The sequence below is a fragment of the Lepidochelys olivacea genome (genome assembly GCF_965140295.1).
Source record: "Lepidochelys olivacea isolate rLepOli2 genome assembly, chromosome: 28".
NCBI classification, from domain to species: Eukaryota; Metazoa; Chordata; order Testudines; family Cheloniidae; genus Lepidochelys; species Lepidochelys olivacea.
The window spans coordinates 709,395-733,832 of NC_140438.1; the positions used below are offsets into that span (position 1 = coordinate 709,395).

Below are 24,438 nucleotides of genomic sequence, written 5' to 3' on the forward strand. Positions count from 1 at the left end.
CGTCTACCACTTCCCCTCTATCCACAAGGCTTGTTACCCTGTGGAAAGCTTGGCGTCAGCTTGGTGTCACGGGGTCCCTGGGCGATGCTCTAAGCCCGGCAGGACTCTGGGGCAGTCTCCTCTCTGGGAAGGACACACAGCTCACCCGGCTTCCCCCTTCCTGGTTCTCCAGCCCCTTCAGTTGGCACCTTGCAGGGGAGGGGCTGTGACGAAGTGGGGGGGCTGCATGCAGAGGGGGTGGGACTCAGTTTCCCTGGCTGTTGTGGGTTTAACGAGGGGAGGGGAGAGGGAGTTTGTTGCTGCAGACGATGGGCGAGGGAACTTGGGACCGCGGCCGACGGCCTGGAGAATGGAGACCCCAGCGATTGGCGACGAGAATGGAGACCCCAGCGACTGGTGACGTGGTGGCCGGGAGGCCCAGTTCAGGAGTCCCAGCCGGGTCTGGCCACCCAGTGACCTGACCAGCCGGTCCCAGCCAGGGGGGCCAGAGGACAGATGAGGGGAGAGGGGGCCAAGGCGACCCTGTTTCCTGGAGAGGAGACAATGGACAGAGGGGGGGGGCTTGAGGCTGGTGATAGCAGATGCCTAGCTGGGAAGCAGGGGGGCTCGGGGCTGGAGAGAGGGAGCCCCCAGAGCCCCCCTGGATGCGGGACAGACCTAGATATGCTGTGCTGAGGGAGGCCAGGCCTGAGGCCCAGAGAGTTTCCTGGGCTGGGTTCAGACGCTCACTAACCCCTCCTGTTTTACGCTGGCTGGGAGTCGCTCCAGTCTAGAGAACAGGGGCATTATTCCCCCTGGGAATGGAGGCCCCGGGGGTCCCGAGCGAGGGGACTCTCTGAGGGGGCCCATGGCAGAGACAGGCAGGCTAAGGCTCCGAGAGGTGCGGCTCCAGGAGGTGGAGGGGCTGGACCGCCAAGAGAGTGGACCCCCGAGAAGGGCTGTCGCGCTGAAGGGGGTTCCCCCCACGGACCGCACGGGGCCAAGAGTGGGCACGACCTGGGAGTCCATGACAGGGGCCCAGGCCCTCAGAGGACAGGGTGTCGGCCACTGTCTTAGAGGATCTGCTGGCTCCGATGCAGCCCTTCCCCTCTGGAGATCTCAACGCACTTTACAAAGCAGGTGGGAATCATTAGCCCCATGTCACAGACGGGGAAACTGAGGCCCGTGAAGGTCTCTCGCGTGCTCCGCCCACTAGGCCACGCTGCCCATTGATTATTTATTACAGGGTTCCCCAGATTTTTACCTTGCGTCCCCCCCTTGCCCCTATCCCTGCCCCCCAGAGCCAGGTCCGGGGAGGGAGGGACGCGGACAGGGGTAAGGGGGCCCAGGCCTGCGTTGTGCTGGGGGGGCAGGGGGAGCGAGTTTGTCCAAACCCGGTTTGTGTTTAAAGGGGAGCGAGGAAAGGAAGTGTTGTGGTTTCCGGTCACGCTGGGCCCAACGCTCCAAGCTCTGGAAAGTTGCCAAGGGCTCCCTGGTGGGGTTTGCGGCCTCCTCGGCCCCTAACTCTCACTGGCTGGGGGGCGGGGACGCTTATGAGCTGTCGGGAACCCAGGGAAACTGAGGCACACACCGCCTTCAGGCAAACCAGCGCGACTCGCATACCACGTAACACTGGGGAAACCCCCACTTGGTCACCGGGCGTCCTGCCCCCCGCCCCCGCCCCAAGTGGGGGAATGGGGAGGTTTTGGAAACGTTCCCGGGAACTGTCCCCGGAGCAATGAAATGGCCTTGGGAACGCGGGGGAGACCTGCGGCCGGGCAGCGACCGTGAACGCCCGGAAGCCGGGGGGAGAGGGAACTGGGGGCCGAGGGCCTGGGGCGGGGGGACCAGAGACTGGGAGTCCTTCCTGCAACTCTGAACATTACAGTAGAGACAGATTTTTAAAAAATTCTTAACCCGCCCCCGTCCCGGACCCCGAGACGCGCCCCCCCTCCCCCTCCCCGTGCTCTCTCGGCCGGGGGGGATCTCCTTGCAATGCGCCGGCCCCTCTCGGGGGTCTGCTGTCTCTCCCTGGGCCCCCTTGCTGCGGGGCCGGAGGAAGAGCGGGGCGAAGGGGCACCTGGGGCCAGGGAGGGGGAGCGTGTGTGTGCGCGCGGCCCTTTAAATGTCACTGTGATGTCATCACCAGCGCTACTGTGATGTCACGGCGGGCAGCTCCTCCCCCTGCACCCAGCCACCGCCTCTCCCGCGGCTGGGGGCAGCCAATGGCAGCCTGGCTACTGCTGGACCTCCTCCTCCTTGGGGCCACGGGCGTCTGGGTGACAGGTGGGTGCCGGGGGGGGTTTGAAGGGGGGGAAGGTGCCCCTCCCCCAATCGTGCCCTCCCCCCTGCCCCAGAAGGGGGCTGGGTCCAGGACAGGGCAACCCCTCCCCTCCCAGGCTTTGGCTGCCTGTGATGTCACGGCGGACTCTGATGTCACACATGCGGCGCTGTGATGTCATCCAGGGAACGGGGACGGGGCGGGGGGGGGGAGACCTGCCACAGGCATTAAATGGGCTGGCTATAGGAGCAGCAGATGTGAAGGGCTGGGGGCCAGGACTCCTGGGTTCTCTCCCCGGCTCTGGGAGGGGAGTGGGGGCTGGTGGGTGAGAGCAGGGGGGGCTGGGAGCCAGGACTCCTGGGTTCTCTCCCCGGCTCTGGGAGGCGAGTGGGGGCTGGTGGGTGAGAGCAGGGGGGGCTGGGAGCCAGGACTCCTGGGTTCTCTCCCAGCTCTGGGAAGGGATGGGGGGCTGGCAGGCAGAGGGGGGCGAATGTCTCTAACCGGGGCTCTGTCTCCCCAGGCTGTGGCTTCCGGCCGGGATACGACAGCCTCAGCACCTCCCCCGTGCCCCGCATCATCGGGGGGCAGAAAAGCCGCCCCGGGGAATGGCCCTGGATTGTGAGTATCCAGACCCAAGGGCACCACTTCTGTGGGGGGAGCGTCATACACTCCTGGTGGGTGCTGAGCGCGGCCCACTGCTTCCACGACATCCGGTAAGGGGGCTGCGGGTCGGGAGTGAGGGGCGCCGGAGGGGCTGGGGAAACAGGGGCTGCGGGTCGGGAGTGAGGGGCGCTGGGGGGGGCAGGGCTGGGGAAACAGGGGCTGCGGGTCGGGAGTGAGGGGCGCTGGGGGGGGCAGGGCTGGGGTAACAGGGGCTGTAGGTCGGGAGTGAGGGGCACTGGGGGGGCAGGGCTGGGGTAACAGGGGCTGCGGGTCGGGAGTGAGGGGCGCCGGAGGGGCTGTGGGGGGCAGGGCTGGGGAAACAGGGGCTGGGGGTCAGGAGTGAGGGGTGCTGGTGGGCCTGGGGGGGGCAGGGCTGGGGTAACAGGGGCTGGGGGTCGGGAGTGAGGGGCGCCGGTGGGGCTGGGGGGGCAGGGCTGGGGAAACAGGGGCTGGGGGTCGGGAGTGAGGGGCGCCATCCCTCTGCCCCTGCCCAGGCCCCAGGACGTGAGGGTGGCGGCCGGCAGCGTGACCCTGGGCGTGGGCGGCGTCACCCGGCGGGTTCGGCGGATCCTGTCCCACCCCAGCTACAGCCGCACCACGTACGACTCGGACCTGGCCCTGCTCCTGCTGAGCCGGCCCCTGCCCCCCGGCCGGGGCCTCGGCCTCGTCTGCCTGCCCGGGGAGCTGGACGAGGAGGAGGACGCCGGGCAGTGGGGCAGCTGCTTCGTGGCCGGGTGGGGCACCACGGAGTACGGTGAGTGGGGGCCTGGGCCCTCGGGGGGTCCGGCTGGGGCTGGGGGGGCTGCAGGGTGTCCCGGGGTCCCCGGGCGATGCTCTGGACCTGCTCCCTACGAAGCCAGGCAGGACTCTGGGGAAGTCTCCTCTCGGGGAGCAGCCTGTCTGCAGGACACACAGCTCACCCGGCTCCACCTTCCTGGGTCTGACCTCGGAGCCTTCAGCATCCTCTGCCCCTCCGTGTGCTTCCCACAGCGAGTCCACTCAGGCAGGGTCCTGGGGGGCCAGAGGGTCCTGCCCCCCAACTCCGCAGTCAGACGGGACTCTCAGCCAGCCAGTAACACAGAAGGTTTATTAGACGACAGGGACATGGTCTAACACAGAGCTTGTAGGTGCAGAGACCGGGACCCCTCAGCTGGGTCCATTTTGGGGGGCAGTGAGCCAGACAACCATGTCTGCACTTCACTCCATGTCCCCAGCCAGCCCCAAACTGAAACTCCCTCCGGCCCCTCCTCCTCTGGGCTTTGTCCCTTTCCCGGGCCAGGTGGTCACCGGATTCCTTTGTTCTCCAACCCTTCAGCTCTCACCTTGCAGGGGGGAAGGGCCCAGGCCATCCGTGGCCAGGAGACAGGGTGTCGGCCATTGTCCGTGTCCAGACCCCTGCACACACCTGCCCTCTAGGGCTCTGCAATGATCCTACACCCTTACCCCACCCCCTAGAGACTTAAGAACTGCCTAGGGGAAACTGAGGCAGCCCCACACGATTCAAAGGAAACATGAAGAACAGTCCCGCTGCGTCACAGGAGGGCGTGTGGCTGGGGAGGGTTTCCATGGGGGGCTTGGTCTGGGGGGGTGGCTGGCTGGGGGGGTCCGGCAGGGGGGTGTCCCCGGGGGGCTCCGGCCCAGGCTGCGGTGCCGTCTCTCGCAGGGCAGGAGCGGGTGTCGGGGGTGCTGCGGGAGGCCGGCGTGCGGATCCTCGACTGGCTACGCTGCATGTGGTGGATGGGGGCCCTGACCCAAAACATGGTCTGTGCCGGGCTCGAGGAGGGCGGCCGGGACGCCTGCCAGGTGAGGGCCCCCCACCCAGAACCCCCTTTCCCCTCAGCCCCTCCCCCGCCCATCCCCTCCCCCGCCCAGGGCCCCCTCCCCCAACTCCCCCCCAATGGGGTGAGGCTCAGCCATTGCCCCACCCCCAGGGAGCAGGACCCCCCCCAGGCCGCTGCACAGACCCCCCTGAAGGCCCCCAACTGCACCCCCGACATCCCCCGACACCCTCATGTCCCTGGGACGGGGACCCCCCCCCGGGGCTTCGTCCTTCACGCGGCCCCGTCTGCCCCGTTCCCGCGAAGGCGGCTTCCTTCCCATCCTGCCCCCGCCTGGCACCTCCCTGCTGGGGTCGCTGCCCCCTGCCTGTCCTGCCCCCCTCGCTTCCTCCTGCCCCCCTCGCTTCCTCCTGCCCCCCTTCCTCCTGCCCGTCCTGCCCCCCTCGCTTCCTCCTGCCCCCCTCGCTTCCTCCTGCCCATCCTGCCCCCCTCGCTTCCTCCTGCCCCCCTCGCTTCCTCCTGCCCCTCCTGCCCCCCTCGCTTCCTCCTGCCCCCCTCGCTTCCTCCTGCCCCCCTTCCTCCTGCCCGTCCTGCCCCCTCGCTTCCTCCTGCCCCCCTCGCTTCCTCCTGCCCCCCTTCCTCCTGCCCGTCCTGCCCCCCTCGCTTCCTCCTGCCCGTCCTGCCCCCTCGCTTCCTCCTGCCCCCTCGCTTCCTCCTGCCCGTCCTTCGCCCCTCGCTTCCTCCTTCCCCCATCGCTTCCTCCCTCGCTTCCTCTTTCCTTCCTTCCTTCCTCCTCCGCATCCTTCCTTCCTCCTTCCCCCTTCGCTGCCTCCTTCCCCCATCGCTTCCTCTTTCCTTCCTTCCTTCCTCCTCCGCATCCTTCCTTCCTCCTTCCCCCTTCGCTGCCTCCTTCCCCCATCGCTTCCTCCCTCGCTTCCTCTTTCCTTCCTTCCTTCCTCCTCCGCGTCCTTCCTTCCTCCTTCCCCCTTCGCTGCCTCCTTCCCCCATCGCTTCCTCCCTCGCTTCCTCTTTCCTTCCTTCCTTCCTCCTCCGCGTCCTCCCTCCCTCCTCCCTTCGCTTCCTCCTTCCCCCATCGCTTCCTTCCTCGCTTCCTCTTTCCTTCCTTCCTTCCTCCTCCGCATCCTTCCTTCCTCCTTCCCCCTTCGCTGCCTCCTTCCCCCATCGCTTCCTTCCTCGCTTCCTCTTTCCTTCCTTCCTTCCTCCTCCGCATCCTTCCTTCCTCCTTCCCTTCGCTGCCTCCTTCCCCCATCGCTTCCTTCCTCGCTTCCTCTTTCCTTCCTTCCTTCCTCCTCCGCATCCTTCCTTCCTCCTTCCCCCTTCGCTGCCTCCTTCCCCCATCGCTTCCTTCCTCGCTTCCTCTTTCCTCCTCCGCATCCTTCCTTCCTCCTTCCCCCTTCGCTGCCTCCTTCCTCGCTTCCTCTTTCCTTCCTTCCTTCCTCCTCCGCGTCCTTCCTTCCTCCTTCCCCCTTCGCTGCCTCCTTCCCCCATCGCTTCCTCCCTCGCTTCCTCTTTCCTTCCTTCCTTCCTCCTCCGCATCCTTCCTTCCTCCTTCCCCCTTCGCTGCCTCCTTCCCCCATCGCTTCCTTCCTCGCTTCCTCTTTCCTTCCTTCCTTCCTCCTCCGCGTCCTCCCTCCCTCCTCCCTTCGCTTCCTCCTTCCCCCATCGCTTCCTTCCTCGCTTCCTCTTTCCTTCCTTCCTTCCTCCTCCGCATCCTTCCTTCCTCCTTCCCCCTTCGCTGCCTCCTTCCCCCATCGCTTCCTTCCTCGCTTCCTCTTTCCTTCCTTCCTTCCTCCTCCGCATCCTTCCTTCCTCCTTCCCTTCGCTGCCTCCTTCCCCCATCGCTTCCTTCCTCGCTTCCTCTTTCCTTCCTTCCTTCCTCCTCCGCGTCCTCCCTCCCTCCCTCCTCCCTTCGCTTCCTCCTTCCCCCATCGCTTCCTCCCTCGCTTCCTCTTTCCTTCCTTCCTTCCTTCCTCCTCCGCATCCTTCCTTCCTCCTTCCCCCTTCGCTGCCTCCTTCCCCCATCGCTTCCTTCCTCGCTTCCTCTTTCCTCCTCCGCATCCTTCCTTCCTCCTTCCCCCTTCGCTGCCTCCTTCCTCCATCGCTTCCTTCCTCGCTTCCTCTTTTCTTCCTTCCTTCCTCCTCCGCATCCTTCCTTCCTCCTTCCCCCTTCGCTGCCTCCTTCCCCCATCGCTTCCTTCCTCGCTTCCTCTTTCCTTCCTTCCTTCCTCCTCCGCATCCTTCCTTCCTCCTTCCCCCTTCGCTGCCTCCTTCCCCCATCGCTTCCTCCCTCGCTTCCTCTTTCCTCCGAGTCCTTCCTCCTCCGCATCCTTCCTTCCTCCTTCCCCCTTCGCTTCCTCTTTCCTCCCCGTCCTTCCTCCTCCGCGTCCTCCCTCCCTCCTCCCTTCGCTGCCTCCCTCGTCGGTTTCTTGGCTCTCGCTGGCACGGTCTCGTGTTTTCTCCGGCGTCTCGTTCCTTCGCTTTCTCTGTGACCCGCCCTCTCCTTCCAAGCTTCGTTCATCGCCCCCTTTTCGCCTTCCTCCGTTTCGCCGTCGTTTCCTCCCGTGGGCTTGTTCGTGGCCTCGATTTTCTCGTGGGTTCGTTTTCGCCTCCCTTGACTCCTTTCCTCCTTTTGCTTTCCCCCTCCTCAGATAATTGCTAATTGACCCGTCTGCTCCTTCCCCGCTTGGCTCGTCTCCTTCCTTCCTCGCCTCCTTTCCTTCCTGCTTTTCCGGCTCCTTGCGGCCTCGCTCGGGAGTCGATCCCTTTCCTCCTTCCTTCGGCCTCTCGGTTTCTTGCTGCTGCGTTTTCCTCCTCGGTTGGCTGACCCGGCCTCTCGTTTCAGGGTGACAGCGGGGGGCCCCTGCAGTGCCAGGCCCCCCGGGGCTCCCCCTGGTACCAGGTGGGCATCGTGAGCTGGGGCCGGGGCTGCGGGCGGCCCCAGCGCCCGGGCGTCTACACCCGCGTGGCCAACTACCGGGCCTGGATGGACGAGGCCACCGCCGCCGCGGGGAGACCCCTGAGGCCCCAGCAGGCCACGCCCAGCCCCCCGAAGGCGGAGCCGGGGGTCACCGGAGGCGGGGGGCCCCGCCCCTGCCCGTGGCGGCCCCTCGGCCTCGCCCTGGGGCTGGCTCTGGGGAGGTGGCTGGGCTGAGCGAGCGAGACGCAAGGCATGCTGGGAAGAGGACAAGGCCGGCGCTGCAAAGGATTCTGGGAGGGGAGGGCGACGTTGGCCGCCCTTCGGGGGCAGGAGGGCGAAGGGGCATTAAATATTATGTGGCGAAGTGGAGAGCGAACTGTTCACTGGGAATAGGGACCCAGGCGTCCGGCAGGGCAGGGCAGGGTGCCCACCCCAGGGGGTGGTGGGGGAGGGGAGATGGGACCCAGGCGTCCGGGAGGGCAGAGCAGGGTGCTCACCCCTGGGCAGGGGAGATGGGACCCAGGCGTCCGGGAGGGCAGAGCAGGGTGCTCACCCCTGGGCAGGGGAGATGGGACCCAGGCGTCCAGCAGGGCAGGGCAGGGTGCCCACCCCAGGGGGTGGTGGGGGAGGGGAGATGGGACCCAGGCATCCAGCAGGGCAGGGCAGGGTGCCCACCCCAGGGGGTGGTGGGGGAGGGGAGATGGGACCCAGGCATCCGGGAGGGCAGTGCAGCGTGCTCACCCCTAGGGGGCCCCAGAGGAGTGAGGGGGGCGGGAATCTGGGGGTGGCGCGAGCTGGGGCAGGGCGGGGGAGGGGGTTCCCCGGGGAGCCGGAACCCCGTGATGTCACAGTGGAATCTCGGGGCGCTCGGGTATTTACCTTCAAATCAGCTGGAGGAAGCAGGTACGGTGGGGGGAGGGGGCTGGGGCGATGGAGGGGGGCAGGGCTGGATTGGGGTTATTTCGAGGGGTGGGGGGCAGCATTGGGAGGGTCGGGCAGTTCAGGGGGTCCAGAGGGTCAGGGTCCAGGAATCTGGGAGGACTTTCTTCAGCAGGGCTGGGAGGGGGCAGGGGTGCTAGGATGGGGGTCAAGGATAGTGAAATGGGGGGCACAGGAGGTGGGAGGGGGTCGGGGGGCCTAGGGGGTGTCTCAGCCCCCCAGGAATGAATTCAGGACTGGGTAACAGGGTGGGGGGCAGAGGATGGAGGTTTGGGGGGCTTCCTGCTCTAACCCCCCAGGATGGAGTTCGTGACCAGGTACTTGGCTGGGAGTTTGGGGGTGCAGGGTGGAGGTTTGGGGGTGCAGGGTGGGGGTCTGGGGGCTCCCTGCTCTAACCCCCCGGCCCCCAAGGATGGAGCGTGTGACGGAGTACCGGGGCGGGGGTTTGGGGGTGCAGGATGCGGGTTTGGGGGGCTCCCTGCTCTAACTACCCCGGCCCCCAGGATGGAGTTCATGATGGGATACCGGGGTAGGAGGTTGGGGGCGCAGGGTGCAGGTTTAGGGGTGCAGGGCGAGGGTTTGGGGGGCTCCCTGCTCTAACCCCCCCGCCTTCCCAGGATGGAGTTCGTGACGGGATACCGGGGCGTGGGTTTGGGGGCGCAGGGTGCAGGTTTGGGGGTGCAGGGTGTGGGTTTGGGAGGCTCCTTGCTCTAACCCCCGGGCCCCCCAGGATGGAGTTCGTGATGGGGTACCGGGGCGTGGATTTGGGGGCGCAGGGTGCGGGTTTGGGGGGTTCCCTGCTCCAACCCCCCAACCCCCCAGGATGGAGTTCGTGACGGGGTACCGGGGCAGGGGGTTGGGGGCGCAGGGTGCGGGTTTGGGGGCTCCCTGCTCTAACCCCCCGGCCCCCCAGGATGGAGTTCATGACGGGGTACCGGGGCAGGGGTTTGGGGGCACAAGGTGCGGGTTTGGGGGTGCAGGGCGGGGGTTTGGGGACTCCCTGCTCTAACCCCCCGGCCCCCCAGGATGGAGTTCGTGACGAGGTACCGAGGCAGGCGTTTGGGGGTGCAGGGCGGGGGTTTGGGGACGCAGGGTGCGGGTTTGAGGGTGCAGGGCGGGGGTCTGGGGGCTCCCTGCTCTAACCCCCCGGCCCCCCAGGATGGAGTTCGTGACGGGGTACCGGGGCGGGCATTTGGGGGTGCAGGGCGGGGGTTTGGGGGTGCAGGGTGCGGGTTTGGGTGTGCAGGGTGGGGGTCTGGGGGCTCCCCGCTCTAACCCCCTGGCCCCCCAGGATGGAGTTCGTGACGGGGTACCAGGGCGGGGGTTTGGGGGCGCATGGCAGGGGTTTGGGGGTGCAGGGTGCGGGTTTGGGGGCGCAGGGTGTGGGTTTGGGGGTGCAGAGCGGGGGTCTGGGGGCTCCCCGCTCTAACCCCCCGGCCCCCCAGGATGGAGTTCGTGACGGGGTACCAGGGCGGGGGTTTGGGGGTGCAGGGCAGGGGTCTGGGGGCGCAGGGTGCGGGTTTGGGGGCTCCCCGCTCTAACCCCCCGGCCCCCCAGGATGGAGTTCATGATGGGGTACCGGGGCGGGCGTTTGGGGGTGCAGGGTGCGGGTCTGGGGGCGCAGGGCGGGGGTCTGGGGGCGCAGGGTGAGGGTTTGGGGGTGCAGGGCGGGGGTTTGGGGGCGCAGGGCGGGGGTCCGTGGGCTCCCCGCTCTAACCCCCCGGCCCCCCAGGATGGAGTTCGTGACGGGGTACTAGGGCGGGGGGTTGGGGGTGCAGGGTGGGGGTCTGGGGGCGCAGAGCGGGGTTCCGTGGGCTCCCCGCTCTAACCCCCCGGCCCCCCAGGATGGAGTTCGTGACGGGGTACTAGGGCGGGGGTTTGGGGGCGCAGGGCGCGGGTTAGGGGGCGCAGGGCGCGGGTTAGGGGGTGCAGGGCGCGGGTTTGGGGGTGCAGGGCGGGGGTCTGGGGGCACAGGGCGGGGGTCCGTGGGCTCCCCGCTCTAACCCTCCAGCCCCCCAGGATGGAGTTTGTGACGGGGTACTAGGGCGGGGGTTTGGGGGTGCAGGGTGCGGGTTTGGGGGCGCAGGGCGGGGGTTTGGGGGCGCAGGGCGGGGGTCTGGGGGCACAGGGCGGGGGTCCGTGGGCTCCCCGCTCTAACCCTCCAGCCCCCCAGGATGGAGTTCGTGACGGGGTACTGGGGCGGGCGTTTGGGGGCGCAGGGTGCGGGTTTGGGGGCGCAGGGCGCGGGTCTGGGGGTGCAGGGCGGGGGTCTGGGGGTGCAGGGCGGGGGTCCGTGGGCTCCCCGCTCTAACCCCCCGGCCCCCCAGGATGGAGTTCGTGACGGGGTACCGGGGCGGGCGTTTGGGGGCGCAGGGTGTGGGTTTGGGGGCGCAGGGCGCGGGTCTGGGGGTGCAGGGCGGGGGTCCGTGGGCTCCCCGCTCTAACCCCCCGGCCCCCCAGGATGGAGTTCATGACGGGGTACCGGGGCGGGCGTTTGGGGGCGCAGGGTGTGGGTTTGGGGGCGCAGGGCGGGGGTCTGGGGGTGCAGGGCGGGGGTCCGTGGGCTCCCCGCTCTAACCCCCCGGCCCCCCAGGATGGAGTTCGTGACGGGGTACCGGGGCGGGCGTTTGGGGGCGCAGGGCGCGGGTCTGGGAGCGCAGGGCGGGGGTCTGGGGGTGCAGGGCGGGGGTCCGTGGGCTCCCCGCTCTAACCCCCCGGCCCCCCAGGATGGAGTTCATGACGGGGTACCGGGGCGGGCGTTTGGGGGCGCAGGGTGTGGGTTTGGGGGCGCAGGGCGCGGGTCTGGGGGTGCAGGGCGGGGGTCTGGGGGTGCAGGGCGGGGGTCCGTGGGCTCCCCGCTCTAACCCCCCGGCCCCCCAGGATGGAGTTCGTGACGGGGTACCGGGCCGAGGTGCTGGACCTGGCAGAGCTGCTCCTGGGGTGGCACCGGGTGCAGGCCGGGGGCCCCCGGGACGGGCATCAGCAGCGCCGGCAGGAGGGGCACGTCCGGCGCCTGCCCCCCGACCCCGCCCTCTGGCTGCTGCACGTGCTGCCCAACCCCCGGCTGGCCCTGGGCTTGGCGCTGCCGGGGGGGGCCCGGGGGGGGGCCCGGGGGCGGCTCTGCGGGGAGGACGCCCTGCAACTGCGGGACCTGCAGCGGACGGTCACCTTCCTGCGCCTGGACGAGGAGGACGAGGGGCCGGAGACAGGTACCCCCCGACCCGCTGCCGGGCCCCCGGCCCCCCGACCCGCCGCCGGGCCCCCGTCCCTGTGGGGCTCCCCTGCCTGGCCCCCGGCCCCCCGACCCGCCGCCGGGCCCCCGTCCCTGTGGGGCTCCCCTGCCTGGCCCCCGGCCCCCCGACCCGCCGCCGGGCCCCCGTCCCTGTGGGGCTCCCCTGCCTGGCCCCCGGCCCCCCGACCCGCCGCCGGGCCCCCGTCCCTGTGGGGCTCCCCTGCCTGGCCCCCGGCCCCCCGACCCGCCGCCGGGCCCCCGTCCCTGTGGGGCTCCCCTGCCTGGCCCCCAGCCGCCCGACCCACTGCTGGGCCCCCGTCCCTGTGGGGCTCCCCTGCCTGGCCCCTGGCCCCCCGACCCACCACCGGGCCTCCCGTCCCTGACTCCCCCTCCCCCAACCTACCACCGGGCCCCCATCCCTGTGGGGCTCCCCTGCCTGGCCCCTGGCCCCCCGACCCACCACCGGGCCTCCCGTCCCTGACTCCCCCTCCCCCAACCTACCGCCAGGCCCCTGGGGTTCCCCTGCTGGGCCCCCCATCCCCTGCCTCCCCCTCCCCCAAGCCAGCGCCTGGCCCCCTGGGCTCCCCGCCAGTCCCCCTCCCCCTCCTCTGCCTGTCCCGCTGCACCCCACCCTGCCAGACACCCCCTCTTCCCCCCATCTGCCCACCCCCGCGGGACCCATCCCCTGCCCCACACCCAGCGCTGTGCCCACCCCCCCAGCCGGCCTCACCTCTGCCGCCCCCCCCCAGGCCAGGCCCTGGTGCATGTGCAGCGCCTCCTGCTGGTGATGGACGAGCACGGGACGGTGATGGGCCTGGATTTCCAGCTGGGGGCCGGGGCCCCCCCCCAGCCGGCCGCGCCCCCCCCGCTGGAGCAGCTGGCCCTGGTGCTGCTGGGCCGGAGCATGGCCTGCCCGCTGGGGGCGGGGGAGCCCCGCCGGCCCCGGCTGCTGGCCGTGGGGGACCCCGCCTTGCACAAGTGAGTGTGAGACAGTGGGCGGGGGGGGGGGGCTCCGTGCCCGTCCCCCGCCCCGCTGAGCCCCCCCCCCCCCCGGCTCTCCCCGCAGGTCGCTGGAGCCCCTGCTGCCCCGGCTCGGGGTGCGGCTGAGCCCGGGGCCCATGCGGGGCTGGGGGCCGCGACCCGCCTTCACCTTCCCCTCCATGCGCGTGCGAGCCTGCCACGTGTGCAAGAGCCACGGCTTCCAGGGGCGGCTGGCGCCCTGGTGAGCAGCGGCCGGGGGGCGGGGCGGGGGGCAGCTGGGTACCGGGGGGGGGGCCCAGGCTGGCTCTGAGCCCCCCCCGTCACCCTCCCCCCCGCAGCCAGCAGTGCCGGGCCGTTCTGTACTGCTCCGAGCGGTGCCGGGCCGCGGACTGGGCCCGCAGCCCCGAGGACGCGGCCCACCGGGCCTGGTGCCCCCGCATGGCCGGGTACGTGGCCCGCGCCCGCCAGCTGGCCGACCTGCCCTTCAGCTTCGCCGCCGGTGAGCCCCGGGGCGGGGGGCGGCGGGGGGCCCCCCTCCGGCGGAGAGCTGGGGCTTATCGGGGGTCCCCCCCCCGTCTGCCTTGCAGAGGTGACCGGCGACGGGTTCAACAAGGAGGGGTTCCTGGCCGCGCGGGGGCTGACCCGGGGGTACTGGGCCCACGAGAGCATGCTGGTCCGGGCCCCCGACTACGGTGTGGGGCTGGGGGGCAGAAAGGACTGGACACCCGGCCCCCTGCAGAGCGGTGAGCGGGGACGGGCGGGGGGGGCTGGGGCCTGTCCCCTCTAGGGGGTGCCGGCTCCCATCCCCCCACTAACACCCCCTTTCCCTCCCCCCCCAGGTAACCCCTTTGAAGCGCTGAGGCCGGAGGGGGGAGCGGCCCTGCCCCCCACCTCCCCAGAGCCCCCTGCACCCAGGACCTATTTCAGTGAGATGGGGGCAGGGGCGGGTAATAGCGGGGGGGAGGTTCGCAGCGGGGGGGGGGGGCAGTGGCAGCTGGGGGAGGAGCCAGTGGCAGCTGGGAGGAGGGGGCGGGGCCAGTGGCAGCTGGGGGAGGAGCCAGTGGCAGCTGGGAGGAGGGGGCGGGGCCAGTGGCAGCTGGGAGGAGGGGCGGGGCCAGTGGCGGCTGGGAGGAGGGGCGGGGCCAGTGGCGGCTGGGAGGAGGGGGCGGGGCCAGTGGCAGCTGGGAGGAGGGGCGGGGCCAGTGGCGGCTGGGGGAGGAGCCAGTGGCAGCTGGGAGGAGGGGCGGGGCCAGTGGCGGCTGGGGGAGGAGCCAGTGGCAGATGGGGGCGGGGCCAGTGGCAGATGGGGGCGGGGCCAGTGGCAGATGGGGGCGGGGCCAGTGGCAGCTGGGGGCGGGGCCAGTGGCAGCTGGAGGCGGGGCCAGTGGCAGCTGGGGGCGGGGCTGGCCCCATGTCAGGGCTGGGGCTGGTCCCGCAGGCAGGGAGGGGCAGTCGCAGCTCGGCGGGGGGCTGCCCCCCGGCGCCCCTGACCCCCGTGTCCCCCCAGGTTCGTGGCGGGAGTACTACGCGTGGCGGGGGCTCCCGCTGGGCTCCCCCCTGGCCGTGCTGCTCAGCTACCCCCTGAGCGTCTATTACATCGTCACCCAGCTGGCCCCCCGGCACTGTGAGTGGGGGGGTCCCGGGGGGCGGGGGGGGTCCCTCCGCGGGGGAGGGATGGGGGGGCTGGGAAGCTGGCGTCACCATCTGGGCAGGGGTGGGGAGCCCCACTCCTGGGGCGGGTCTGGGAAACGGGGGGGGGTCCCCTGCCCCCCTCTGACCCCCCCATTCCTCTGACCCCCCCAGTCCCGGAGCTGAACATCCTGAACAAACAGTCGCTGAAGATTCACATCGTGGAGACGGGGAAGGAGTCGGACATGGCCCCCCTCTTCTGGGTGCGTGGGGGGCGACGGGGTGGTGGGGGTTGGGGCATGGGGGCTGGGCACTGAGGGTATGGGGGGCAGGGGGCGCCGTGGGGCAGGGCTCAGCTCTGGCGGGTATGGGGGGGCAGGGGGCGCTGTGGGGCAGGGCTCAGGTCTGGCGGGTGGGGGGGGCAGGGGGCGCCGTGGGGTGGGGCTGTGCTGTGGCGGGGGGGGGCAGGGGCGCCGTGGGGCGGGGCTGTGCTCTGGCGGGTATGAGGGGGGCAGGGGGTGCCGTTTGTCGGGGCTCAGCTCTGGCGGGTATGGGGGGGCAGATGGCGCCGTGGGGCAGGGCTGCGCTCTGGTGGGTAGGGGGGGGCAGGGGGCACCGTGGGGTGGGGCTGTGCTCTGGCGGGTGGGGGGGGCAGGGGCGCCGTGGGGCAGGGCTCAGCTCTGGCGGGTGGGGGGAGCAGGGGGCGCCGTGGGGCAGGGCTGTGCTCTGGCGGGTATGGGGGGGGCAGGGGGCGTCGTGGGGCAGGGCTCAGCTCTCGCGGGTATGGGGGAGCAGATGGCGCCGTGGGGCAGGGCTCAGCTCTGGCGGGTGGGGGGGGCAGATGGTGCCGTGGGGCAGGGCTGTGCTCTGCCGGATATGGGGGGGCAGGGGGCGCCGTGGGGCAGGGCTGTGCTCTGGTGGGTATGGGGGGCGCCGTGGGGCTGTGCGGGGCTTGCTGTGACCCCCTCCTCTCCTTTGGGCCCCCCAGGAGCTGTCCGTACTGCTGCCCCACGTGTGGCTGGAGCTCCTGTTTCTGGGGGGCGTCCTGCCCCCCGAGGCCGACGGGCAGCAGCTCCTGCTGCAGAGAACGGTGAGGGGGGGGTCCGGTGGGGGCGGGGGAGGCTCACCCCCCCCATGGCTGATCATCCCCCCATATCTCTTCCCCCCCCCCAGGAGACGCAGGGGGTGCGCGTCTGGCCCGGCCCGGCCCCCAAGGCCAAGGGGGGGCGGGGGGGGCTGCAGCTGAAATTCTGCGCCCAGCCCACCCCCCTGCTGCAGGGTCCCAGACCCGACCTGGTCATCGGTGAGTGTCCCCCCATGGGGGTCCTGGCTGGGGGGGAGCCCAGGGGGAGGGGCTCAGGCCAGGGAGGGGGGACCCTGGGCGGCTGTCGGGGGGGAGGGGCTCAGGCCCGGGAGGGGGGACTCTGGGGCGTTGTCGGGGGGGAGGGGCTCAGGCCAGGGAGGGGGGACCCTGGGCGGCTGTCGGGGGGGAGGGGCTCAAGGGGGGACCTGGGGGGGCTGTGTGGCAGGGAGGGGAGAGGGAGCTCTCTAGGGGGGGCACATGGGGAACCCCACTGCATGGGGGTGGGGCCCCAGGGGCGGGGAGGGCTGACAGTGAGGGGAGGGGTTCCCCGAGGGAGGAGGGGGGTCCCCCCGGGGCAGCAGCGGGGGGGGGTCCCCTCATTTGTGGCCGACCCCTGAGCCCCCTCCCCCCGTTATTTCTCAGGGTTCAATTCCGGCTTTGCACTGAAGGACACCTGGCTCAGTGCCCTGCCCCGCCTGCAGGTGGGTGCCCCCGACCCACGGCCTCCCCCAAAGCTCCCCTCGTCCCGCAGCACCCCAAACTCCTCTCTTCCTGCCGCACCCCCAGGCTCCGGCCCCGGACGCCTGGGTCCCCGGCGGCTCCGGCTCCGGCCCCGGACGCCTGGGTCCCTGGTGGCTCTGACCCCGCACGCCTGGGTCCCCGGCGGCTCCGGCCCCGGACACCTGGGTCCCCGGCGGCTCCGGCCCCGCACGCCTGGGTCCCTGGCGGCTCTGGCCCCGCACGCCTGGGTCCCCGGCGGCTCCGGCCCCGGCCCCGGACGCCTGAGTCCCTGGTGGCTCCGGCCCCGCACGCCTGGATTCCTGGCGGCTCCGGCCCCGGACACCTGGGTCCCCGGCAGCTCCAGTTCCGGCCCCGCACGCCTGGGTCCCTGGTGGCTCTGGACCCGCACGCCTGGATTCCCGGCGGCTCTGGCCCCGCACGCCTGGGTCCCCGGCGGCTCCGGCCCCGGCCCCGGACGCCTGAGTCCCTGGTGGCTCCGGCCCCGCACGCCTGGATTCCTGGCGGCTCTGGCCCCGCACGCCTGGGTCCCCGGCGGCTCCGGCCCCGGACGCCTGAGTCCCTGGTGGCTCCGGCCCCGCACGCCTGGGTCCCTGGTGGCTCCGGCCCCGCACGCCTGGATTCCTGGCGGCTCTGGCCCCGCACGCCTGGGTCCCCGGCGGCTCCGGCCCCGGCCCCGGACGCCTGAGTCCCTGGTGGCTCCGGCCCCGCACGCCTGGATTCCTGGCGGCTCCGGCCCCGCACGCCTGGGTCCCTGGTGGCTCCGGCCCCGCACGCCTGGATTCCCGGCGGCTCCGGCCCCGCACGCCTGGGTCCCCATGTCTCTGTCTCCCGCGCAGGCGCTCCGGGTCCCGGCCTACTTCACGGAGTGCAGCGAGTACAGCTGCGCGGTGGACGAGGCCACGGTCTCCATGGCGACGGGGGGCAGCACCGGCCCGCCCCACGTCAACCCCTTCCGCTCGCCCTTCCGCCAGGCCGGCGTCGACAACGCCATGCCCTGGTGGGTGCCAGGGGGCCGGCAGGCATCAGCGGGGGAGGGGCCGGACGCTAACATGACCTCTGACCCCTGTGGTTGCCGTAGGGCGACCTCTGACCCCGGCCCTTGGTGTGACCCCACGGTCATTCGCCCCGTGACCTGACCTCTGGCCCCTGTGGCGCTATGACCCCTTGTACGTCACGAGTGACCTCTGACCCCACACCCTTTTAGTGTGACCTCTGACCCCCCTCACATGCTGGAATGACCTCTGACCCCTTGTTCTCATTAGCGTGACCTCTGACCCCCAACACCAGTGACCCTTCCCTTGGCCTTGCCAGAATGTCCTTTGACCCAGGTCATCCGCCATCCATGTGACCTCCGACCCCCGCCACATTGTCGTGACCTCTGACCCCAGTGCCACTGCACCCCTTGCAATGGCCTTTGACCTCCTGCCCCTCTCCATGACCTTTAACCCCTGCCATGGCGCCAACCAATGACATGACCTCTGACCTATTGACCCTCACCTCTGTATTTTGGCTCCTCCTGACCCCTGGACCCCCCCACCAATGACCTCTGACCCCCATTGCCCACCATTGCTGTGACCTCTGACCCCTGTATCCTTCCCCCCCCAGGTACTCCAACGCCTTCATCTTCCACCTGCTGTACAAGGGGGGGGCGGGGGGGCCGCGGCAGCCCCCGGGGCCGGCCCCGCCCCCCGCCCCCAGCCCCGCCCACCCGGAGCCCGGCCCAGCCCGCGCCCGCCGCAAGGAGAAGCGGCAGAACCGTGGCGGCCGCCGCCGCAAATGAGGGGGGTGGCGGCGGGGGGGGGACTAATAAACTCGCCCCGGCTAATGGAGCCTGCGCCTCGTTACTGTCCGACCCGGGGTCTCCCTCCCCCCGCCCTGGGGATGAGCCGGTCCTGGCCCCCCTCCCCTGGCATTGACGTCACCCCCCCCCGGCCCCGGCCCCGGCCGGGCCAGGCACCGGCTCCCCCCTCCCTTCCCCCTCCCCGGCTCCAAGGCCGAGCCGCGACTCTTCCCCTGGCACCGGGGGGGTCGGTGACGTCGCATCCAACCCAGCCCTTTGCCCGGCTTATCACAGAGCAAACAGCCCTGGGCCCGGGAGACGCGGCTGGGACTCCTCCGGCTCCGGGCAGCGGCCCCCCCCGAATCCTCCGGCTCCAGGCAGCGGCCCCCCCCCAAAATCCTCCGGCTCCGGGCAGCGGCCCCCCCCCAAAATCCTCTGGCTCCGGGCAGCGGCCCCCCCCCAAAATCCTCCGGCTCCGGGCAGCGGCCCCCCCCCAAAATCCTCCGGCTCCGGGCAGCGGCCCCCCCCCAAAATCCTCTGGCTCCGGGCAGCGGCCCCCCCCCAAAATCCTCCGGCTCCGGGCAGCGGCCCCCCCAAAATCCTCCAGCTCCGGGCAGCGGCCCCCCGAATCCTCCGGCTCCGGGCAGAGACGTCCCGCCCCTGCCCGAGCCATGTGCACGGGGTGCTGCTCGCGGCTGGTGGGGCTGGCGCTGGTGCCCATGGCCCTGGGCTGCATCGTGGCCAACATCCTGCTGATCTTCCCCAACGGGGAGACGGGCTGGACCGAGCACCTCAGCCTGCAGGTCTGGCTGATGGGCGGCCTGGCCGGCGGGGGGCTCATGGTGAGTGGGGCGGCGGGCGGGCGGGGGGGACTTTCTGTCCGTCTGTCCAGGCCGTCGGGTCCCCCTGTCCGCCTGCCCCCCCGCGCCGCGTCCCCCCGCGCCGCGTCCCCCCGTCTGTCCCGCTTCCCCGCATGCCATGTTCCAACCTGTTTGTCTACCTGGCCCTCCATCCCTGCCCCCCTTCCCTCCCTCCCCGCCCCAGGTCTCTCTGCCCCCCTTCCCCGGGTGCTGCTGGCGATCGCCGGGGGGGGTTGCTCTGGGGTACACGTCGCTCAGCGGCCCTGTGTACTAGGACGCGGCCACGGCCGGTAACCGGTGTGTGCAAGCCGTGGGGGGAGACGGCGTCGCCGGGTATCCTCCCGGGGAGACCCGGGGCTGAGAGGCGGAGAAGCTCCGAGGACTGAACCTTGACTCCTTCGCCCGCCCCTCCTTGGGCAAGCGTCTGCCCCCAGCTGGCGGGAGCAGACATGGGGGGGTGGGGGGGTCACGGAGCTGCTCCCAGGAGACTGGGTAAAGGCCGGGGCGTGGCACGGAGCCTGTGAATCGGTGATGGGGGCACGGCGTTGGACGAGGACACAAAGGCATCCCCACCCCTAGATGCCTTGCGCGGAAACGCTCCTTGGGCTGGTTTCCGCTGCAGGCCTGTATCCCACCGCTGGCACCAACTGCGCCCTGACCGGGCCTTTTCTGGGCACGCCCACCCCAGGGTCGATGGCTCCACCCAACCACCTCCGTTCTGTTGGTCGCCGGCCAGCCACGTATCTGCCGGGCAAGTTCTTGTCACCGATGACGACGCCCCAGAGGACGGGGTGGCCCGGGTCCACAGACTCGGCACTATGGCCTGGCTTTTAAACTGCCCCTTGGGGGAACCCTGCAGCGTGCCAGGCTGGGTCCCACCGAGCCAGACCCCTGGGTGAGACTCTGATCCAGATCGCAGCAGGACGCAGGCTCCTGGGATAGCCCCCCAGGACCCGGGCCCGGAGTGCTCGCCGCCCCAGATTTGTGTGTGGACGGAAGTGCGGGGGAGGGCGGGCTAGGTCTCAAACCAGAGTCAGCGCCCATGCCATCTTCGGAGAGCTTCCCTCTTAACCCAGCTGCCTGGCCTTTTGGTCCTCCGGCTCAGGGACCTTCCTCGGTTTCCCTGCAGAGCAGTGGGGGCGGGCGGGGAGGAAAGCTCTCGGCGGCAGGTGGCTTGGTGGGGTTGGCTGCCCCGTGTCTCTTCCAGCACCTCTGCTCCCCACTGGGATGCTCGGGGCACAGCAAGGCAGAGCCCAGAGGGAAACTGAGGCGCACTTAGGCCTCCTTACATGTGGTCCCTTCCCTGCGGAGAATCGTGTTGACTGCGGGGTGGGCGGGACTGGAGGGGCGGGGGGTCTCAGGGAGGGGGGCTCTGTGTGACGGGGAGGGCGCTGTCCCTACTCTGGGCTGGGGCCTGGAGGGGGGGGATCCCATGCCGGCACTTCCCCCTCCCCCCTGCTAGCTTCGATCAAGCGCACCCCGGTTGCCCTTTGCTCCGGGCTGCGGTTATCAGGAGCCTGATAACGGGGCCTTATCGGCCTGATGCCAGTGACGCAGCGACCCGGGAGGGGCCTGGGGAACTGCCCGACACTGGATGGGCCCGTGGGACTGATGGTGGGGGGGGGCGTTATGGGCTGCTGGTTTTGACGTGTCCCCCCCCGCCCCCCATTTCAGGTTCTCTGCCCCGGGCTCTCGGCCATCCGCACCGGGGGGAAGGGCTGCTGTGGAGTCGGATGCTGCGGGAACCGGTGCCGGGTACGGACCCCCCCTCCCCCTTGAACCCTCCTTCCTGGGGCGGGTGGGGGGCAGGGGAGGGTCTGGGGGATAGTGTGGGGATTGTAAGGGATGAGGTGGGGGAGGCTGTGGGGAGGGGGCGGGGGGGTCGCTTCCTGCCCTCACCCCACCCCGTTTCCCCCCACAGATGCTGCGCTCCGTGTTCTGCTCGCTGTGGGGCGTCCTGGGGGGGTTTTACTGCCTGGTCGTGTCCGCCACTGGCCTGGCCAATGGGCCCCTCTGCGAGGACTCTGAGGGGACATGGGGGTCGCCCTTCCAGGACATCAGGTAAGGAGGGGGGGGCCTGCCCCATCCCATAATAACCCCGGGGAGCCCCGGGAGCTGGGAGCCCCCCAGCCTGACCCCCAGAACCCTAACCCCCTCCCAGCCCCCCACAATCCTAACCCTGACCTGCCCAGCCCCGCAAATCCCTAGCCCCCCAACTTCCATCCCCAGCCCCCTTACCTCAGTCTGACTCCTGCCCCTTCCACCGTTCTCAGAAATCCTGCCCCCCCTCCCTTGATCCAGGTCCCCCCACCCCATAGACCCAGGCCTGGCCCCCAAGCCTTCCCCCCCGCCGGGCAATGTGCACCCCTTCCCTCACTCCCCCCTCACCCCAGGGCCAACAGGAACACCCTGGGGAAACCGAGGCAGGGGTGGGGGTTCATAAAGACAGCGCCCCAACTCCCACGCCTCCTCCCCCACCACTCCCGGCCCCCAATTCCGATTCCACTCCCTGCCCCCCTCCCTGATCTTGGCCCCCCAGAATCACGCCGCCCGCCCCCCCGGCTCTGCTCCCCGAGCTGCGATCACCCTGACCGTGTGTCCCCGTCCCCCCCCGACTCCCGCAGCGAGAACTACCTGGCGAACCGGACGCTGTGGGGGCTGTGTGTGAACCCCCCCCGGGGGGTGCTCTGGCACGTGGTCCTGTTCTCCATCACCCTGGGGCTGGGGGCCCTGGAGCTGGCCCTGTGCGCTGTCCAGGTGGTCAACGGGCTGCTGGGCACCCTGTGCGGGGACTGCCGCAAGCCGGCCGAGCGCCAGGTGAGAGACGCCCGGGGCTGGGGGAATACCCGGTTCGGGGGCACCCGGGGGGCTGGGGGAGTACCCGGTTCGGGGCTCGCGGGGGACTGGGGGGGCACCCGGGGGGCTGGGGGAATACCCGGTTCGGGGCTCGCGGGGGGCTGGGGGAATACCCGGTTCGGGGGCACCTGGGGGGCTGGGGGAATACCTGGTTCGGGGCTCATGGGGGGCTGGGGGAATACCCGGTTTGGGGTTTGTGGGGGACTGGGGGAGCACCCGGGGGGCTGGGGGAATACCTGGTTCGGGGGCACCCAGGGGGCTGGGGGAATTCCCGGTTCGGGGCTCGCGGGGGGCTGGGGGAGTACCCGGTTTGGGGGCACCCAGGGGGCTGGGTAAAGACCCGGTTTGGGGCTCACGGGGAGCTGGGTAAGCACCCGGTTTGGGGCCACCCAAGGGCCTGGGGAAATACCCAGTTTGGGGTTTGTGGGGGGCTGGGGGAATACCCGGTTTGGGGGCACCCGGGGGGCTGGGTAAATACCTGGTTTGGGGCACCCGGGGGGGCTGGATAAATACCTGGTCACTAACTTACGGCATCTCTGGTTCCCCTCCCGCAGGGCGAAGGCCTCTGAGCTGCCGAGAGACCCCGAAAACCCATTTCTGGGGGGCTCTTTCGGGGGGGCTCTTTCACTCCTTGTCACGCACTCCCCGTCTGTCTGTCCATCTCGGGGGGCAGGGGGTGAAGGTCCCTGGGGCTCAGTGACTGTGGGATGCCTGGGCCCTTTATGGTGGGGGCTCCAGCTGGGCCCCCCCCAGACCTCGCTCTCCCGATTTGAAGCTCTCAGCCCCCCTCACCCCCCAGCCCTCCAGCTTGTTCCTGCCCCCCCCCACCCAGCGGATTAAAGAGCCCCCCTGTTCCTTCCTGGCGCGTGCGGGTTTCATTGGGAGCGTGATGTGTGGGGGACACCAAATTCGGGATGGGGCAGTTGGGCGGAGGGGGCTTCGGGTGGGGGTCCGGACTCCTCGGGGTCTGACCTTGCCCCCTAGGTCTTGAAGGAGGGGCTGGCGGGGAGGTGGGAGGGACGGATTTGGGGAGGGGGATGGTGGGAAGTGGGGCAGAGCCCTATGCAAGAGCGCGGGGGGGCCAGGGGAGGGGGTTAGCGCTGTGGGGGATCGGGGCAGAGCTCGGGGGCTCAGTGAAGGGGGCTGCTCTCCCCCACAGGGCCCTTGATGTGGGTACAACCCTGTCCCCCATGCCCCTCCCGCAGATTCCCTCTTGCCCCCCAAGCCAGCCAGTCCTTGCCCTGGGGCCAGATGGGAGCCGGTGCCCCCTAGAGGGGACAGGCCCCGCTCCCCATTCCCCGCCCCATTGAGCCAGGCAGTCTGTTTGGGGAGGTGGGGGTGAGGGAATTGGATTGGGTGGGGGGGTTGGGTCTCTAATTCCCACTCTCTGCCCCAGCTTAGCTGGGGGGAGCGACACCCCCTGCCCCATTGCCCGGGTCCGGCCAACGAGAGGCAGACGCTATTCCGCTCAGGTCCCCAGTAAGTCGTTTCCTGGGGGGGTCACACACACAGGGGCTGGCGGGGCAGCAGCTGGGAGCAGGGTTTGGGGGGGGGGGCGGGGAGTGTGAGTAGGAGGGATTGGGGGGGCAATGGGGAGCTGTCCGCGCCCACCAGACGACCTGGTGCTGAGGGTCTGGGGTGAGGAGCAGGGGGTCTGGGTTGGCGTGGAGGGGGCAGGGTTGTGGTGGGGGGGAGCTTCGTTGTGGGGGGGAGCTTCGTTGAGGTGGGGGGCTGGGTGGAGGTGGGGGGCAGGGTTAGGGGGCTGCAGCATTTGAAGTAGACGTCGTTCAGGGCCGTGTCGTCCCCCATCCCTGGGGCGGCCTCCACCTTGGTGGCGAGGGTGCAGATGCCCCGCTGGCCGCAGGAGCGGCTCTGGGGGCCCCACTCGCCCCAGCACCGCCCGTGCCCCCGCAGCTCCACCCCACCCGTGCAGACGAACTCGATGTTGTCGGCGGCCGTGTCGTCCTTGAGGCCCTGGCACAGCTCCACCCGCAGCCGGAACTGGTTCAGACGCTGCCCCGAGGGGCATTTCATCACTGGCCCCAGGAGCCCCACCTGGGAGGAGAAAACGGCTGGGAGCCTGCTGCCCTAGTATCCCACTACTGACACCACCAGCCCACTGTCACCACCACGATCCCACCGCTCCCACCGCTAACCCTCCGCCATGACCACGATCCCACCGCAGCCACCGCTAAGCCTCCGTCACCACCACGATCCCTCCCCTCTCACCGCTAACCCTCCGTCACCACCACGATCCCTCCCCTCTCACCGCTAACCCTCCGTCACCACCACGATCCCTCCCCTCCCACCGCTAACCCTCCGCCATGACCACGATCCCACCGCTCCCACCGCTAACCCTCCGTCACCACCACGATCCCTCCCCTCTCACCACTAACCCTCCGTCACCACCACGATCCCTCCCCTCCCACCGCTAACCCTCCGTCACCACCACGATCCCTCCCCTCTCACCGCTAACCCTCCATCACCACCACGATCCCTCCCCTCTCACCACTAACCCTCCGTCACCACCACGATCCCTCCCCTCTCACCGCTAACCCTCCGTCACCACCACGATCCCTCCCCTCTCACCGCTAACCCTCCGTCACCACCACGATCCCACCGCTCCCACCGCTAACCCTCTGTCACCACCACGATCCCTCCCCTGCCACCGCTAACCCTCTGTCACCACCACGATCC

At 70.5% G+C, this 24,438-nt stretch overlaps 2 protein-coding genes across 2 annotated transcripts; both read left to right on the forward strand.

The window, feature by feature from the left end:
• Window positions 1-676: 676 nt before the first annotated feature.
• On the forward strand, window positions 677-7,951 carry LOC311514195 (serine protease 55-like). Its single transcript, XM_084616656.1, has 6 exons — window positions 677-1,119; window positions 2,129-2,265; window positions 2,781-2,973; window positions 3,418-3,677; window positions 4,587-4,726; window positions 7,565-7,951. The coding sequence occupies exons 1-6, from the start codon at window positions 848-850 to the stop codon at window positions 7,871-7,873; spliced, it is 1,311 nt and encodes a 436-aa protein (XP_084472782.1). The 5' UTR covers window positions 677-847; the 3' UTR covers window positions 7,874-7,951.
• A 3,477-nt stretch (window positions 7,952-11,428) lies between these two features.
• On the forward strand, window positions 11,429-22,571 carry ZMYND15 (zinc finger MYND-type containing 15). The gene is made up of 14 exons (XM_084616423.1): window positions 11,429-11,787; window positions 12,560-12,788; window positions 12,877-13,032; window positions 13,130-13,290; window positions 13,631-13,717; window positions 14,299-14,415; window positions 14,595-14,683; window positions 15,409-15,510; window positions 15,594-15,723; window positions 16,147-16,205; window positions 20,560-20,640; window positions 20,807-20,946; window positions 21,510-21,702; window positions 22,296-22,571. The coding sequence occupies exons 1-14, from the start codon at window positions 11,460-11,462 to the stop codon at window positions 22,308-22,310; spliced, it is 1,887 nt and encodes a 628-aa protein (XP_084472549.1). The 5' UTR covers window positions 11,429-11,459; the 3' UTR covers window positions 22,311-22,571.
• The last annotated feature ends 1,867 nt before the right edge of the window (window positions 22,572-24,438 follow it).